This window comes from Mustelus asterias, chromosome 3 (genome assembly GCF_964213995.1).
Source record: "Mustelus asterias chromosome 3, sMusAst1.hap1.1, whole genome shotgun sequence".
NCBI classification, from domain to species: Eukaryota; Metazoa; Chordata; class Chondrichthyes; order Carcharhiniformes; family Triakidae; genus Mustelus; species Mustelus asterias.
Genome location: NC_135803.1, coordinates 94,598,763 through 94,614,923, shown reverse-complemented (window position 1 = coordinate 94,614,923; position 16,161 = coordinate 94,598,763). Strand labels below are relative to the sequence as shown.

Below are 16,161 nucleotides of genomic sequence, written 5' to 3'. Positions count from 1 at the left end.
CTTGGGTCACTGTCTGTGTGGAGTTTGCACATTCTCCCCGTGTCTGTGGGGTTTCCTCCGGGTGCTCCGGTTTCCTCCCACAGTCCAAAGATGTGCTGGTTAGGTGCATTGACCCGAACAGGCGCCGGACTGTGGTGACTAGGGGAATTTCACAGTAACTTCACTGCAGTGTTAATGTAAGCCTTACTTGTGACTGATAAATAAACTTTTGATCTTCACAAAGAACACACATACGTTCTGGAGATTGAACCATTCTTGATCAGTTACACACTGGGATTCACCCCAGCCAGGAGAACAAACTGTTCTATATTAGACACCTGTAGTATTGAGTCCTGAGAGAGAAGATTCCCAACGGTGGACTCCTGTGCACAGCTTACACGATGGTTTGTTATTGCTGGTTTGAAAGTTAAGAGCCGGATTGAGACGGAATATCCTGGCATGCACACATCTACAGGAAATGCACTTTTACTGACCAAATCCGATGGTTCTGAATGAGTGACACCAACAGCAGTCAATCAAGATAAAAGTGTCCATGTGTAATTTCATTTTAGCTCTGGCTCAGTTGGTGGTACTCTTGCTTGTTCAATCATAAAATTGTAGGGTTCAAACTGCACTCCAGAGACTTGAGTGCGTAATATAGGCTTGGCATCCCAGAGCAGATTTTTGCTCGGCAATATTTTGCTTGTTATACAAATCGCAGCTGCAGGTAGAGGCCCAACCCTGATGTCTGGATGATGCTAAGCTCCAAGGGAAATCATCTTGCTTATTTGAACATAGAAGACCTAATCATCAAAACAGATTATCTGCTCATTATCAACTTGCTGTACACAAATTGGCTGCTGTGTTTCCTATAGTGGCGACATTTAAAAAAAACAATTAATTGGTTGTGAAGTGCTTTGAGATGTTGTGAAAGTTGTAAACTCTTTCTTAACTGTAGTCAAGTTATGCAACTTTGTTTGGCCCAACCTGCAAATTAAAGCATGTGACTTTGCTGGTTCCTCCAATGCTTCAGATCTTCAGTGGTTACATCATGTTAAATTGTCAGGAGCCTCGATCTAAACTCATTTATTGACTAATAATATGGAGCATTCCCCCCCCACACAAATATATCAAAATGCACTGAACTAATGTGACTCTCTTTAAACCCCCATTACAGAATGTTACACAGCATCAGTGGGTGATTGTGAAACTATTGGTCTTTACCCTCTCCTGAATGGTGACATGGCAGCATACAGACCAACATATCACAGGAACAACGTCTAATGTTGACTCTGTACTATTAATTGGATTCAATTGAAGCTGAAACTCTCCAAGATGCCACTCCCTGTTCCTCTTATCACCTGACTAACTCTGATTTAATGTTCTGTATCCTCCAGACCCATGGAACCATTCAACCTCTCTACAGAACCTCCTCCTCACTGTGTTTATTAGGGCTCCAATCCACATCTCAACAAATGTGTGTCCCAGTAGATTGAAGAAACTAAAAGTTTTTTTTGCATTTCTCTGCACCCATTTATTTTCAGAATGGAGTTCTGCCCCAAGAGCTTAGACAGCATCATGCAGGAAAACTTGCATTTGTATAGAACCTAGTAAAATATCCTGAGGCACATGAACAAGAGATGTATAGAAAATATCTGCTCAGCCAAGAGTGATGAGGAGGGGTGATAAAAAGCTTGGTCAGAGGTGAGTTTCAGGGAAGACGGGGTAGGTGGTGGTAATAGAAGCAGGGTTGTGATGGTAATGCCAGATTTGGATGTAGGCAGCTGAAGACAAAGGGACTGGGTTGAGTCCAGTGGGCCATAATTTAGAATGTGAAGTGTTATGGTCAGTAAAATGATGCAGTTATATGTGGCCAATCTATTAGGCACGAACCTGTGTCAGTTTCTGTAACACTGGAGTAATTCTCTGATGAAGTTGGTTAGTGCTTTGGAACAGTTTTACATAAGATTACTCTTAAAATTGCTTCACAGCAGTTAGCACTGAGCCTGAGGTCTAAAAAGTTGGGAGGCTGGAATATTCTGGGGAGGTGGGGCACACATTGCAGTAATCACAAAAGCCATTATAAAATGCTTAAGACAAAAAAAAATTCATAGTACGATTTATTTAAAAAATGTTTAATGAGCAAGGAAAAGATTTTTGTAAACACAACAAAAAATAGTGGGTTAATAGATATCTGCACTGTACAGGCAGCTGAGTGACAAACTGGACAATTGGCTTTTCCTTTATGGGGCTGGAAGTGGGAGGGGACATGAGTCTTGTGCCCACACCATTGCTGTGCAAGGAAGACAATGACACCCAGTGTCAGCACCAGCCCCCTATCTACAGGCCAGCTCTAAAGCTTCTGCCACTTTCATTCCATGTGTTTCAAGAATTCACCAGTGCAAATTTCACTTCCCACACCAGCCAGATTCTCATCCAGTACTTCCTGGAAATGTGCCTTCACTTCTTTCCCTGCAGTACAGTCTCTTGCTCTTCAGCCTGGCCCACACTGTTGCTTAGAGGAGCTTACACTTTGATCACACTCTACAAAGTTTCTCCTAAGCAAAATAAGTTGGAAGCCCACATTTGTTCAGTGCTGACAAACATACATTTTCCACCAGTGATTGCTGTGCAATACAAATTAAGAACACAGATCCTTGTTGACTTTTGCAGATCTCAGTCCAGGGTTTTTAACAAATTCTTTTCTCCAAATTGCTCTCCAAATTGAGCAGTTATGGAAACTTATTGCCACAGGAGCTTCCTGAATTGGAGTGCCAAATATCCAACTAATAAAGTTATGCTCACAGTTCATGCCCAATAGGGACGAGTTCAGACTATCCTAAATCCATTTCACATGGGGTCCTTACTGCAAGAACGGAGACTAATCCAGTCAATCAGCAATTGATTTGAACTAAAGGCCATTAAGATAAATCACAATGTTGAAGTGGGTTAACAATAAAACAAAACGTTGCTATAACCTCGGAGCTGCTGAATGGCTACATTCTACAGCATTGCTCAGAGAACCTGCCAGTATACATTTCACAAGCACTTCCATGCTCCAACTCTTTCTCCCCCCCAAACACCACAAGGAACATGTCCCAAAAATCAGTTTATTTTATAGCAAATCTCAAGACATTAAAGTCCCCTTTTTATTAATAAATACAAAAAAGGCAAGTGAAAAACCAATGGAAATGTACAGTAACGAGGTGGTGGCAGGGCACACTTGGGGCTTCACTAGAGTTCATTCCGTGATTTGGCAGCTTGGGGGGCATACTTGGGCATCAGCTCAGTGATTTTGCGAATGAAGTCCGATTTCTCTGCGCAGCCTTTACATGACTCGCCCCACTCTTCCAGGATCTTCTTCAGCTCCTTGACTCGCAGCTTCTTCAGATCAACTGTGCTCAGGTCAACCTGCTTATCTGTGTTTCCATACAGTAGAAAGAAACAGACAAGGTCAGCAGCACCATTCTCAAACCCTTTTCCCAATACACAACCTCCCACTATACAGTTCGCCATTTGAGGACATCAGTCCTGCATGGGCTGGACCTTTGGGTTGGGTGTCTCCACAAAAAAGTGAGCCAATGTGCTAAAACCTGGTGTTTGCAATGTCTTTATACAAATACACATTTCCCCTTAATGCTGTATGATGTACCACTGCACAAAGTCCCATTGGTTAAACAAAATCACCTCTGCATTTAGCAAGATGCAGCAACTCATTAACCAATGAAAGAATCAACATTTCTATAGTGACTTTGACAACTTCTGAAGAGAAGTCACTGTTGTAATGTAGAGAACGCAGCAGATAGTAGTTTTAAATAGCAATGAGATTGCATCATCTCCTACTCTTAACATTCATTCCCCAGAAAACTCAGACCCATCATGAAGACCACCCCACAAGGATGGAAATGAGAGAAGTTGGGGTAAATCAAGACTTTTGAGTTCCACATTAAACAAAACTACATTGATGAATATACTTCATTCTTAAAATGCTGTATTTAGGATTCAGTTTGACCCCAACAACAATGTAACTGTGATTAGAGAAGCACCCTATTTCCATAGACTGAGCCCTAATTGTACATCATTAGTGAGAAAATGGGGCTCACTCATCCACCCACAGAGACTTGGACGCTGTATAAAAGAGCAAGAACTCCCATTGAGCCAAACTCTCGGAAGCAAATCTCAACAACCATTGCAAGCTAGTGAACCCCAAATTAGAAGAAACATCCCAATAATTTATAGCCTAAAACAGGTAAATAATGCAGTAGGGTTCAGCTGCTCCTGTGTACCTTTGGTCTGAATCTTCCCAAGCTCCACAAACTCAAGTCGCATGTCTTACTGAGCAAATCTGGAGGTGTGAAGCCAAAATCCCAGCCAGCAAAATAGATTCACTGCACTGAGCCAGCACCTATACAGACCCAACTCCAATGACACCAGTCAAAAACACATTTATACACGTCACTCAGAGAAGGTGTGATAAGTTTTTAAATGAATACTTAAAGGCTGAAGAGAGGGTGGTAGTCTGTGGAAAACTTAAAAGTGCTACCTTTTAGTTTTAGAAAGAAAAGAAAGCAGCTGTAAAACAAATACAAGTACAATTAATTAAAAAAAAGCTGTGCCTCAACCTCTTCTACCCATCCTTGTTCCATAATCCTAGATGTGGTGTGGTCACTTTTGTTATGCAGGAAATGTGGTTACTAGATGGTGCATAGAAAGATCCCACAAACATCAGTGAGAGCTTCACTGCTCTTTGAAATGGAGTAAGAGTTTTAACAACACCAGGTTAAAGTCCAACAGGTTTATTTGGTAGCAAACACCATTGCTACCAAATAAACCTGTTGGACTTTAACCTGGTGTTGTTAAAACTCTTACTGTGTTCACCCCAGTCCAAAGCCGGCATCTCCACATCTTTGAAATGGAGCCATTGGGACTTCTACATCCACCACCTCTGCTGAAAGACAGTTCCTCTTACAAAGCAGCACTTCTTCAGTGCTACCCTGAAGTGTCAGTTTGAATGTCTCTGCTCAAGTTGCTGGAGTGGGACTCAAACTTGCAACCATCTGACTCCTCAAGCAAGAACCTTAGCTGGTCAAGAGAGAGGATTACAATTTTTGGGGTGTCCTTTGTTGATGCAGATTTAGAATGAGGTTATACACCTATGGGTGGCATTGCTGCCTCAGTGCTAGGGACCTGGGTTCAATTCTAGCCTTGGGTCACTATGTGTGGAGCTTGTTCTGCGTGGGTTTCCTCCGGGTGCTCCAGTTTCCTCCTACTGTCCAAAGATGTGCGGGTTAGGTGGATTGGCCATGCTAAATTGTCCCAGTGTCAGGGGGATTAGCGGGGTAAATATGTGGAGTTACTGGGTGGGATTGTTGTTGGTACAGACTCGATGGGCTGGATGGCCTGCTTCTGCACTGTAGGGTTTCCATGATATCCTGAACAAATCACTGAGTCTTGAAATATTCGATTGACTCCAGCCCACTGAGGTAGAATTTTTCCAATGTCCTTTTGTTTGAAGAAATGCTTCTGAATAGCACCCCGGAACAGCCCAGCTCAAATTTTAAGGTTGTGTGACCCTAACCCCACTTCTGGATTTTCTGAGGAAATGATGTTACTCTATACCCTATCAAATCCTACAATCATTTGAAATACCTTGATTAAATTAATCCTACAAACCACTCAACTAACTTTATGCAATCCATCTTCCTAATTTAACCATTCGAACACCAGCTTTGCGCCTGCACTGACCCTTACCATATTTCAGATCGCAGATCTGACTGTCGGTCTTCTTCAGTTTTTCACAGATTTTATTAACTGGCACATGATTGCTCATGGGTCTCGAGACTTCTTTAACTATCTTGGTGGCTGCATCACGTGTTGCGCCAATGTAATAGCACTGGAAACAAAGAAAAAAGGTGCATTAGGAGGATTTATATATCTCCCAGTTCTCCCACTCCCTTTCGATTGCTGCTTCAATCATTGACCATCACACTTCATTACCAAGCTTCAAGTATGCAGGTGTTTTGGGTATGGACACATGTTCAACACTGAATTAACTGATCGATTGTTCAGAAATAAGCTGCTGCTAAATAAACCCACGGCACAATCCATAAGAGTAGAAAACACGTTGGATTTAATCAAGTCTGATATGTTTAACAGATCCCAAAATGCAATCAGTTCAAAAGTCTTCGATCAGATACAATTCTGTCATTACTGATTAACTAATATGAATTACTCACCATATTAGAGTTACATTAAACATTTCCCATCTGCCAATATTTATGAGACACATTAAACAGCTCCTGGAACTAAATTCAAGACCACTGTGGGTTCAAACCTTCATCTGCAATACGGAGGCCTATTGTTAACACCAACATACCTGACTGGCCCTCTTTGTTGCCAGTGAACAGAAGTTGAAAAGAGGAGCTTTAAGACTTTGTGTTTGCCTGATTCATTCCATTGCCTGCAACAGGTATACGTAGGTGGTTTGGGGAGGGGTTGACAGGGCATTGGGGAGCAGGGAAGAAGGGCTTCAATGCCAAAGCAGCTTTTTAGGGAACTGTGGAAATAGGTCAGGACTTAAAACAGAAAGGCAACATTGCATCATCCTTCACATGTGTGCTTTAAGTTACCCAGCACAATCACTACCTCAGCACATCAAACTGCATTGCACATGCAAGACATGACATTGTAAATTATTAGCCACTTACAAATCGGTTTTCCTTGCCTTTGACATCTTTGCATGTTTGGGCTAAATGTTCCTCTATTTTATCAGGAGTGAAGCTTATACCTTGCTCAGTTAGAGAGTTGTAAAACCGCCCAAGAAATGACAAACATACTGTAAGAAAAAAAAACTTTCATTAAGGTTTGGCTTAACATTAAGAACAAAAATAACTTTTTAATCACCATTGGAATAGGAGGCCATTATGCTGCAATTAACTGCCAGCATTTTGCTGGAGTATTCCAGGTTTCTATTACCCTTTGAGAGAAAAGAGGATTCCTCAATTTCACGTTGAACAGCCTGGCTCTAATTTTGAGGCACACACTATTGTCCTTGATTTTCCAGAGAAAATAACTTCTCCATATCTCCCCGAATGTGTCATTTTTAAAACACCTCAAATAAGTAAAAGTTTCAATCTTCTAAACTCAAGTGAATACAAACCAGGTTCTCACAATGTGACCCTTTTAAGTACAGGTATCATTCTGCTCAATCTGCAATGCATCTCCTTTCTAACATGCAGTTCCCGCAGCTAAATACAATATTGCACATAGGGCCTGAACATAGCACTTATGCAATTCAAGTGCCACCTTTTCCCTTTTGTATTTCAGCCCACCTGAAACTTCACAACCTGGATACCAACTCCATTCCCATCCCTGGTTACCTGCCCAAAATAAACTTTTTCGGTGCCCAAACTGGTGATTCTGACCCCCATGATCAGTCGGTGCCACGTCCAATCACCTCAACACTCAATCGTTTGGCTACTCCAGCAGTGCTTCACACAAATGCTCACTTCAAATCTGGGCCATGTGCAAATCTCACATCCATCATCCTGGTGCACTACAATTTCCAAGTACTTCATAAAATCCCCAAAATGCATTAAATTCAAGCCTCTCATCTCGAAATCCAGTGAAATCCTCTCCAACCCCTATGAAAAACTCAAACAGCAAAGAGGCCATTCAGCTCTTTGAAAGACCTTTGCTTTTCTAACTCTGATCTACTGCACACCCACATTTTTCTACTCAATGGTTTATGCCGCAGTTTAATCTTCACACCAGCATGGAATTCTCCAACTGCATCTCTCCACACTGTCCCACTTCAAAAACATTTGAACCTGCTAAGAATCTGACTTTCTGCTCCATGATCTGTGTCTACTGTTGCATAAAAAGGATGGACAACCTTCCAATTCCCAGTCCTGGCCAGAAGGATGTCCCAAGACATTGGGAAGACCATGCAGACGCTACGACAAGGAATGAATGAACACCGCTCGACAATCACCAGGCAGGAGTGTTCCCTTCCAGTCGGGGAACACTTCAGCAGTCACGGGCATTCAGCCTCTGATCTTCAGGTAAGCGTTCTCCAAGACAGCCTTCACGACGACAACGCAGAATCGCTGAGCAGAAACTGATAGCCAAGTTCCGCACACATGAGGACGGTCTCAACCAGGATCTTGGGTTCATGTCACACTATCTGTAACCCCCACGACTTGCCTGGGCTTGCAAAATCTCACTAACTGTCCTGGCTGGAGACAATACGCACCTCTTTAACCTGAACTTGGCCCTCTCTCCACTCACATTGTCTGTACCTTTAAGACTTGATTACCTGTAAAGAGTTTCAACATTCCAACCATTATCTTGTAAATTGAGTGTGTGTCTATATATGACCTGTTTGTGAACACAAGTCCTCACGCACCTGATGAAGGAGCCTGAGACTCCAAAAGCTAGTGCCAAATAAACCTGTTGGACTTTAACCTGGTGTTGTGAGACTTCTTACTGTGTAGAATCCAGTGACAGCACAGGGTTACTTCACTCAACTCAAACACAATCTTGAAGCATCAACTGTAGGGAGGTCTCCAAATTACAGCCTATTTGCAAATACTGGAAACCATTAGCCAAAAGAAAATAGTCCCGAAGCGGCTATATTAAGTGGAGTGTCTGCTCAAGATCTCCAATTAGATAACAAGATGGTTAAGAAGGTATGAGGCATAAAATATAAGAGCACAGAGAGGTTAAGATGGAGCTGTATAAAATGCTGGTTAGGCCACAGCTAGAGTAGTGTGTGCAGTTCAGATCACCACACCACAGAAAGGATGCGATTTCACTGGAAAGGGTGCAGAGGAGATTCACCAGGATGTTGTCTGGGCTGAAGCATTTCAGCTATGAAGAGGGGCTGGCTAGGTTGGGAATGGTTTCCTTGGGCAGAGAAGGTACCTCATCGAGGTGTACAAAACTATGAGGGATATAGATAGGAAGCAATCTTTCTCATTAATTGAGCAGTCAATAACCAGGGGGCATAGATTTAAGATGAGCAGGAAATTGAGAGGAATTAAGGAAAAACACTTCTACCCAGAGGGTGGTGGGAATCTGTACTCATTGCATTAAAGGGTTGTGGAGGCAGAAATCCTCAGAACGCGCAATAAATGTTTAGATGAGCACCTGAAATGCCAGTGAATACAAAGCTACAGGACCAAGTGCTGGAAAATGAGTTAGAATAGACCGGTGTTTGATGGCCAGCAGAGATGGGCCAAAGGGCCTCTATGCTGTAAAACTGACTGTAAAATATACAGTTCTATGGGCCAAGATACAAGGACAAAGTTCAAAAGTTCAATCCAAAACCCGGTGCCTCCTAACAGGTTTTATTACTGTGAGATAATGCTCAGCATGCTAAAGGAAATACTTGCATTTCTGTAGTGCTTTTCACAGCTGATGAACATGCGTCAAACCCAATGAGGTATTTTGAATTGAAATTGGATAGCAAGACAATCGGCAACCCATTTATGCACAAAATGTAAATAAATGACCAGATAATCTCACTGAATGCACATGCTGTGCCACATGGGAACTCCAACATGTGCTCTGGACAACTACCATGTGCAGAAGGAGCTGGAGCAGCAGTTGACTTCATTGTAGTGCACCTGTAGGGCTGGAAGATTCTTGGCAAGGGCATTTCAGGAGATGTTCACCCTGCACTTGTGTGTGTAGACAGAGAGGGAATGGGTGACCCAAAGGGTGGCAAGGGCCTGGAACTCCCTGTCCGAAAAAAAGAGGTAGATGCAGAAACATTCCACCACTTTAAAAAAGTACTTGGAAGTGCAATAAGTTACAGGAATATTAGAGTAATCGTTAACAAAAATCTGTCAACTGCAGTTCAAATGTTAACTAGAGGCATTAAGGCAAAGTAAATGGTTTAACACACTCGCAGGGCTAAATGGCCACCTCCTGTTCCTATCGCATGGATGAAGAGCTGGAAAGTGGGATTAGATTGATTGCTCTTGCTTGAGCAGCACAGACATGATGGACCAAATGGTCTGTTCCTGTGCCACAAGTTTTCTATGTCTCTATCTGTATTAGTGATGTTGGTTGAGGAAGTATTGATCAACGCCACAGGAAAATTGCCCCGCTCTTCAAAACAAGGCTGTGATTTAACATCTCATTATAAAAGATGGCACCTGACAGTGCAGCACTCCTTCAGTACCTCAATGGAGTTTCAGCCTACTGCACTTCCCAAGGATCTGGAATGTCGCTCAAACTCATGACTCAGGTGAAGAAAGTGCTGCCACTGAAGATTATCGGCTCAAATGACTCCCATGAGGCAATGCTTCACCGGAGTCGTTATTAACCACTAAAGCTCACTATATACAAGATGTATGGTGCCTGTGGAATGCAGCAGAGTTTGACCATGTTGTTGTCCTATCCAAAGCTTATTTTACAGTGGGGTTACAGGGTCGTGACCAGAACTTATGTTTACTCTCCAGACTGGAGGTCAAACCCTTTCAGTCTTCTGCTTGGGTGAGCTCACCCAGAGATTAAACCAGGGACCTTCCCTGTTGAGTACGATTCAGTGTTTTAGCGAATTGTGATGGAAAAGGGGAAATCCCATCATTGTTACACTCCAGTTTTAGACCAAACAGAAGTCAGATGTCTGCCAGCTTTACTGTACATGCATCATAAATTTGCAGACAACACAATTGCATAAGAGATAGCCAGTATGCGCAATGAAAATATTGGCACATGTCATTAGATTTAAATATCAGTTACGGCCTTTCCTATACAGGGGATGGAAAACATTAGTGGCAGTTCAAACAGGAGTGGTCAAATAGGGGATGGCATTAAATAAGTGCTACAGTAATCGTGGATGATTTTAATATGTGTACGTGAAAAGAAAAAGATTAATGCAGACAAATCTAGGTTCCTTACAGTATGAAACAGGATAACTTATATATTTTTAAAACGTTAGTTTACAGGATATGGTTGTCACTGGGTAGGCCAGCATTCACTGCCCATCCCTAGCTGCCTTGAGAAGATGGTGACAAGCTGCCTTCTTGAACTGCTCCAATTAAACAACTACTTTCATCCTGTCCTCACAGTGGATACATTGGTTGTCATCTTCCAAAATTCTGTAGATTATGGAACAGTCTCAGCAGATTGGAGTGTATCAAATGTAACCCCACTATTTAAAAATCTTTTGATAAAGTGCCACATAAAAGGTTAGTGTGCAACCACTTGTCCCTCTCACATTACCCCTCCCCCCGTCCATTACCTTCCCCATTAACCTTCCGCCCGTCCATTACCTTCCCCATTAACCCTCCCCTCCATCGCCCCCGTCCCCATCCATTACCCCTCCCCTCCGTCGCCCCCGTCCCCATCCATTACCCCTCCCCTCCCTCGTCTCCGTCCCCATCCATTACCCCTCCCTCCCCTCCCCCCATTACCCCTTCCTCCCCTCCCCCCCATTACCCCTCCCTCCCCCATTACCCCTCCCTCCCCCATTACCCTCCCTCCCCCCATTACCCCTCCCTCCCCACCCCCCCATTACCCCTCCCTCCCACCCCCCATTACCCCTCCCTCCCCACCCCCCATTACCCCTCCCTCCCCACCCCCCCATTACCCCTCCCTCCCCTCACCCCCATTACCCCTCCCTCCCCTCCCCCCCCCATTACCCCCTCCCTCCCCTCCCCCCCCATTACCCCTCCCTCCCCTCCCCCCCCCATTACCCCTCCCTCCCCCTCCCCCCCCATTACCCCTCCCTCCCCTCCCCCCCCATTACCCCCACCCTCCCCCCCCATTTACCCTCCCTCCCCTCCCCCCCATTACCCCTCCCCCCCCTCCCCCCCCATTACCCCTCCCCCCCTCCCCCCATTAACCCTCCCCCCCTCACCTCCCTCTCCCATTACCACTCCCCCTCCCCCATTACACCACCCTCCCCCCAATTACCCCCCAATTCCCTCCCCCCCACCTCCCTCTCCCATTACCACTCCCCCTCCCCCCATTACACCACCCTCCCCCCATTACACCACCCTCCCCCAATTACCCCCCAATTCCCCTCCCCCCCATTACCCCTCCCTTCCCCCATTACCCTCCCCTTCCTCCCCCCATTACCCCTCCCCTTCCTCCCCCCCACTACCCCCCTTCCTCCCCCCCATTACCCCCCTCCCTCCCCCCATTACCCCTCCCCTCCCTCCCCCCATTACCACTCCCCTCCCCGCCCCCCATTACCACTCCCCTCCCTCCCCCCATTACCCCCCCCTCCCTCCCCCCCCCCATTACCCCTCCCCTCCCTCCCCCCCATTACCCCTCCCCTCCCTCCCCCCCATTACCCCTCCCCTCCCTCCCCCCCCATTTACCCCTCCCCTCCCTCCCCCCCCATTACCCCTCCCCTCCCTCCCCCCCCATTACCCCTCCCCTCCCTCCCCCCCCCATTACCCCTCCCCTCCCTCCGCCCCAATTACCCCTCCCCCTCCCTCCCCCCATTACCCTCCCCCCCCACCCTCCCCTCCCTCCACCCCCATTACCCCTCCCCTCCCCTCCACCCCCATTACCCCTCCCCCCCCCCCCATTACCCCCTCCCTCCCCCCATACCCCTCCCTCCCCCCATTACCCCTCCCCTCCCCCCATTACCCCTCCCCTCCCCCCATTACCCCTCCCCCTCCCCCCATTACCCCCCCTCCCCCCCCACCCCTCCCCCTCCCCCCCATTACCCCTCCCCTCCCCCCCATTACCCCTCCCCTCCCCCCATTACCCCTCCCCTCCCCCCATTACCCCTCCCCTCCCCCCCATTACCCCTCCCCTCCCCCCCATTACCCCCTCCCCTCCCCCCCATTACCCCTCCCCCTCCCCCCATTACCCCTCCCCTCCCCCCATTACCCCTCCCCTCCCCCCCATTACCCCTCCCCTCCCTCCCCCCCATTACCCCTCCCCTCCCTCCCCCCCCATTACCCCTCCCCTCCCTCCCCCCCATTACCCCTCCCCTCCCCCCCCCCATTACCCCTCCCCCCCTCCCCCCTCCCCCCTCCCCACCCTCCCCCCCATTACCCCTCCCCTCCCCACCCTCCCCCCATTACCCCTCCCCTCCCTCCCCCCCATACCCCCCCCCTCCCTCCCCCATTACCCCTCCCCTCCCCTCCCCCCATTACCCCCCCTCCCCTCCCTCCCTTTACCCCTCCCTCATCACCGGCTCCCCTCCCTCCCCCCATCACCCCTCCCTCCCCCCATTACACCTCCCCTCCCTCCCCCCCATCACCCCTCCCCCCATCACACCTCCCTCCCCCCATCACACCTCCCCTCCCTTCCCCCATTACCCCTCCCCCTCCTCCCATCACACCCCTCCCCCCTCCTCTCCATTACCCCTCCCCTCCCTTCCCCCATTACCCCTCCCCCTCCTCTCCATTACCCCTCCCTTCCCCCATTTCCCCTCCCCCCTCCTCTCCATTACCCCTCCCTTCCCCCCATTTCCCCATCCCCCTCCTCTCCATTACCCCGCCCTTCCCCCCATTTCCCCTCCCCCTCCTCTCCATTACCCCTCCCTTCCCCCCATTTCCCCTCCCCCTCCTCTCCATTACCCCTCCCTTCCCCCCATTTCCCCATCCCCCTCCTCTCCATTACCCCTCCCTTCCCCCCATTACCCCTCCCCCCTCCTCTCCATTACCCCTCCCCCCTCCTCTCCATTACCCCTCCCGTCCCCCCATTACCCCTCCCGTCCCCCCATTAGCCCTCCCTTCCCTCCATTGCCCACCCCCCTCCTCTCCATTACCCCTCCCCCCTCCTCTCCCATTACCCCTCCCTTCCCCCCATTGCCCCTCCCCCCTCCTCTCCATTAACCCTCCCTTCCCCCATTACCCCTCCCCCCTCCCCTCCATTACCCCTCCCTTCCCCCCATTACCCCTCCCCTCCTCTCCATTACCCCTCCCCTCCCTCCCTCCCCCTCCCCTCCCTCCCCCCAATTACCCCTCCCCTCCCTCCCCCCAATTACCCCTCCCCTCCCCTCCCCCCAATTACCCCTCCCCCCAATTACCCCTCCCCTCCCTCCCCCCAATTACCCCTCCCCTCCCTCCCCCCAATTACCCCTCCCCTCCCTCCCCCCAATTACCCCTCCCCTCCCTCCCCCCAATTACCCCTCCCCTCCCTCCCCCCAATTACCCCTCCCCTCCCTCCCCCCAATTACCCCTCCCTCCCTCCCCCCAATTACCCCTCCCCTCCCTCCCCCCAATTAACCCCTCCCCTCCCTCCCCCCAATTACCCCTCCCCTCCCTCCCCCCAATTACCCCTCCCCTCCCTCCCCCCAATTACCCCTCCCCTCCCTCCCCCCAATTACCCCCTCCCCTCCCTCCCCCCAATTACCCCTCCCCTCCCTCCCCCCAATTACCCCTCCCCTCCCTCCCCCCCCAATTAACCCCCCTCCCCTCCCTCCCCCCCAATTACCCCTCCCCCTCCTCCCTCCCCCCATTTACCCCTCACCCTTTACTCTCCATTACCTTCCACTCCCCGATTATTCCTACCTTCACACTCTCCCTCTTTCAGTGTCTCAGACGGCGCCACCAAAAAGACGAAAGCTGCTGCCACACCACTGACCAGAAACATTCCGCCCATCTTCAACTCCGAATGCCCAACTACACCAAGCCGTCCCCGGTATCTACCGGCAACACACCGCGCCGCGCAACCAAACCAGTGTAAGCCACTCCGATTGGGCCACGTTCTGTGCTGCTACGATCCCGCCCCACACACTCATCACGCTCAATGGTTACCATGGCTGTCACTCAGCAGACGTCATCACGCTGCCCACTATCAGGTTCGGTTACGCCCGGCGAAGTCTCCCAGCGGCCAGTTGGCGCCTCGCGATTGGCCTAGTGAAACAAACCAATCGTCATCATCCACCAAGACCCCTAAAGGCAGCGTCACTTCCTGGAAACGAATTACGAGGTGGGGCCTGACCTATCGCCGATGGTGGGCGGGGTCAGGTATCTGGAGGCCGGGAGGATGGGGAGCGGAACGGACGCTGCGAAGGTGGGCACGAGTGAAGTCAGAAACGTGAGGGGCCAGACCAGAAAGAGGCGGGGAAATAAGCGGTTACGTAGTTGAAGGGCAAGCGAGGGGCGGGGCCTGGGCGGAGCGAGAGTGAAAATGGGCAGGACGAGCCAGGGCAGATGGGCAGCCGTCGGGAGGGACGGGGCCAGGGCTTGCGGGGGCGGGGCCAGGGCTTGCGGGGGCGGGGCCAGGGCTTGCGGGGGCGGGGCCAGGGTGAGTCGGGACGGGGTAGGCGTGCAGCCGCAGTGGGGCGGGGCTGAAGTCTGGGTCAGACGCGGGTCAGAGGGAACGGCCGCCATTTTGTGAAGGTATATATCAAAAATAAGAGTCTCGGAACAGGGCATTGTATCTAACCTGGCCGTGAGGATGTTTAATGTCCAGGGCAATAATACTCCCACTCACATTTATCCACCATATTCCGATACTTTTAAATTTGCCCATTCAAACTTATCTTGCGTTGTTGACATAGTTTCAGGGGGAAAAAAACGACACAACGTGCAAAATGCAACCGACATTTCCATAGCACCTTGCAAGGTGTCAGCGCGGCTTAACAAGTAACCAAGCATAACCAACAGTTTTCCACAAGGAACATACCTACCTTCCAGAATTGGTCTGGAGTCTCCAGATCATTAATTGAAAAGCAGAATTGTTGAGGGTACTAGAAATCTGAAAGGAAAGCAGAATATTCTGGAAATACTCAACAGGTGTCGATACGCCTGGAGAACCCAGCCTTCAGGAGAACAGTGATCACGACACCACACAACCCTGCCACAGCAACCTCTGCAAGACGTGCCGGATCATCGACACGGTTGCCATCATCTCACGTGAGAACACCATCCACCAGGTACACGGTACATACTCTTGCAACTCGGCCAACGTTGTCTACCTGATACGCAGTAAGAAGTCTGTAGACTTCTTACTGTGTTTACCCCAGTCCAACACCGGCATCTCCACATCATACCTGATACGCTGCAGGACAAGATGTCCTGAGGCATAGTACATTGGGGAGACCATGCAGACGCTACGACAATGGATGAATGAACACCGCTTGACAATCACCAGGCAAGAGTGTTCTCTTCCTGTTGGGGAACACTTCAGCGGTCACGGGTATTCGACCTCTGATCTTCGGGTAAGCGTTCTCCAAGGCGGCCTTCACAACACACGACA

At 49.0% G+C, this 16,161-nt stretch overlaps 1 protein-coding gene across 1 annotated transcript; it reads right to left on the bottom strand.

Annotated features, from left to right (window-relative positions):
- Positions 1-2,098: 2,098 nt before the first annotated feature.
- Positions 2,099-14,663, bottom strand: manf (mesencephalic astrocyte-derived neurotrophic factor). The gene is made up of 4 exons (XM_078209348.1): positions 14,469-14,663; positions 6,687-6,814; positions 5,731-5,872; positions 2,099-3,398 (listed from the first exon to the last, which is right to left on the bottom strand). The coding sequence occupies exons 1-4, from the start codon at positions 14,557-14,559 to the stop codon at positions 3,214-3,216; spliced, it is 546 nt and encodes a 181-aa protein (XP_078065474.1). The 5' UTR covers positions 14,560-14,663; the 3' UTR covers positions 2,099-3,213.
- Positions 14,664-16,161: the final 1,498 nt, after the last annotated feature.

What these genes read in the sequence shown, in the direction of transcription:
- manf (XM_078209348.1), bottom strand. Translation starts at nt 14,559, where the DNA reads ATGGGCGGAATGTTTCTGGTCAGTGGTGTGGCAGCAGCTTTCGTCTTT. An exon ending in GAAAGAGGGAGAGTGTGAAG is followed by an intron (nt 6,815 to 14,468) that starts GTAGGAATAATC and finishes TTTTTCTTACAG; the next exon opens with TATGTTTGTCATTTCTTGGG. An exon ending in GATCTGCGATCTGAAATATG is followed by an intron (nt 3,399 to 5,730) that starts GTAAGGGTCAGT and finishes ATGGAAACACAG; the next exon opens with ATAAGCAGGTTGACCTGAGC.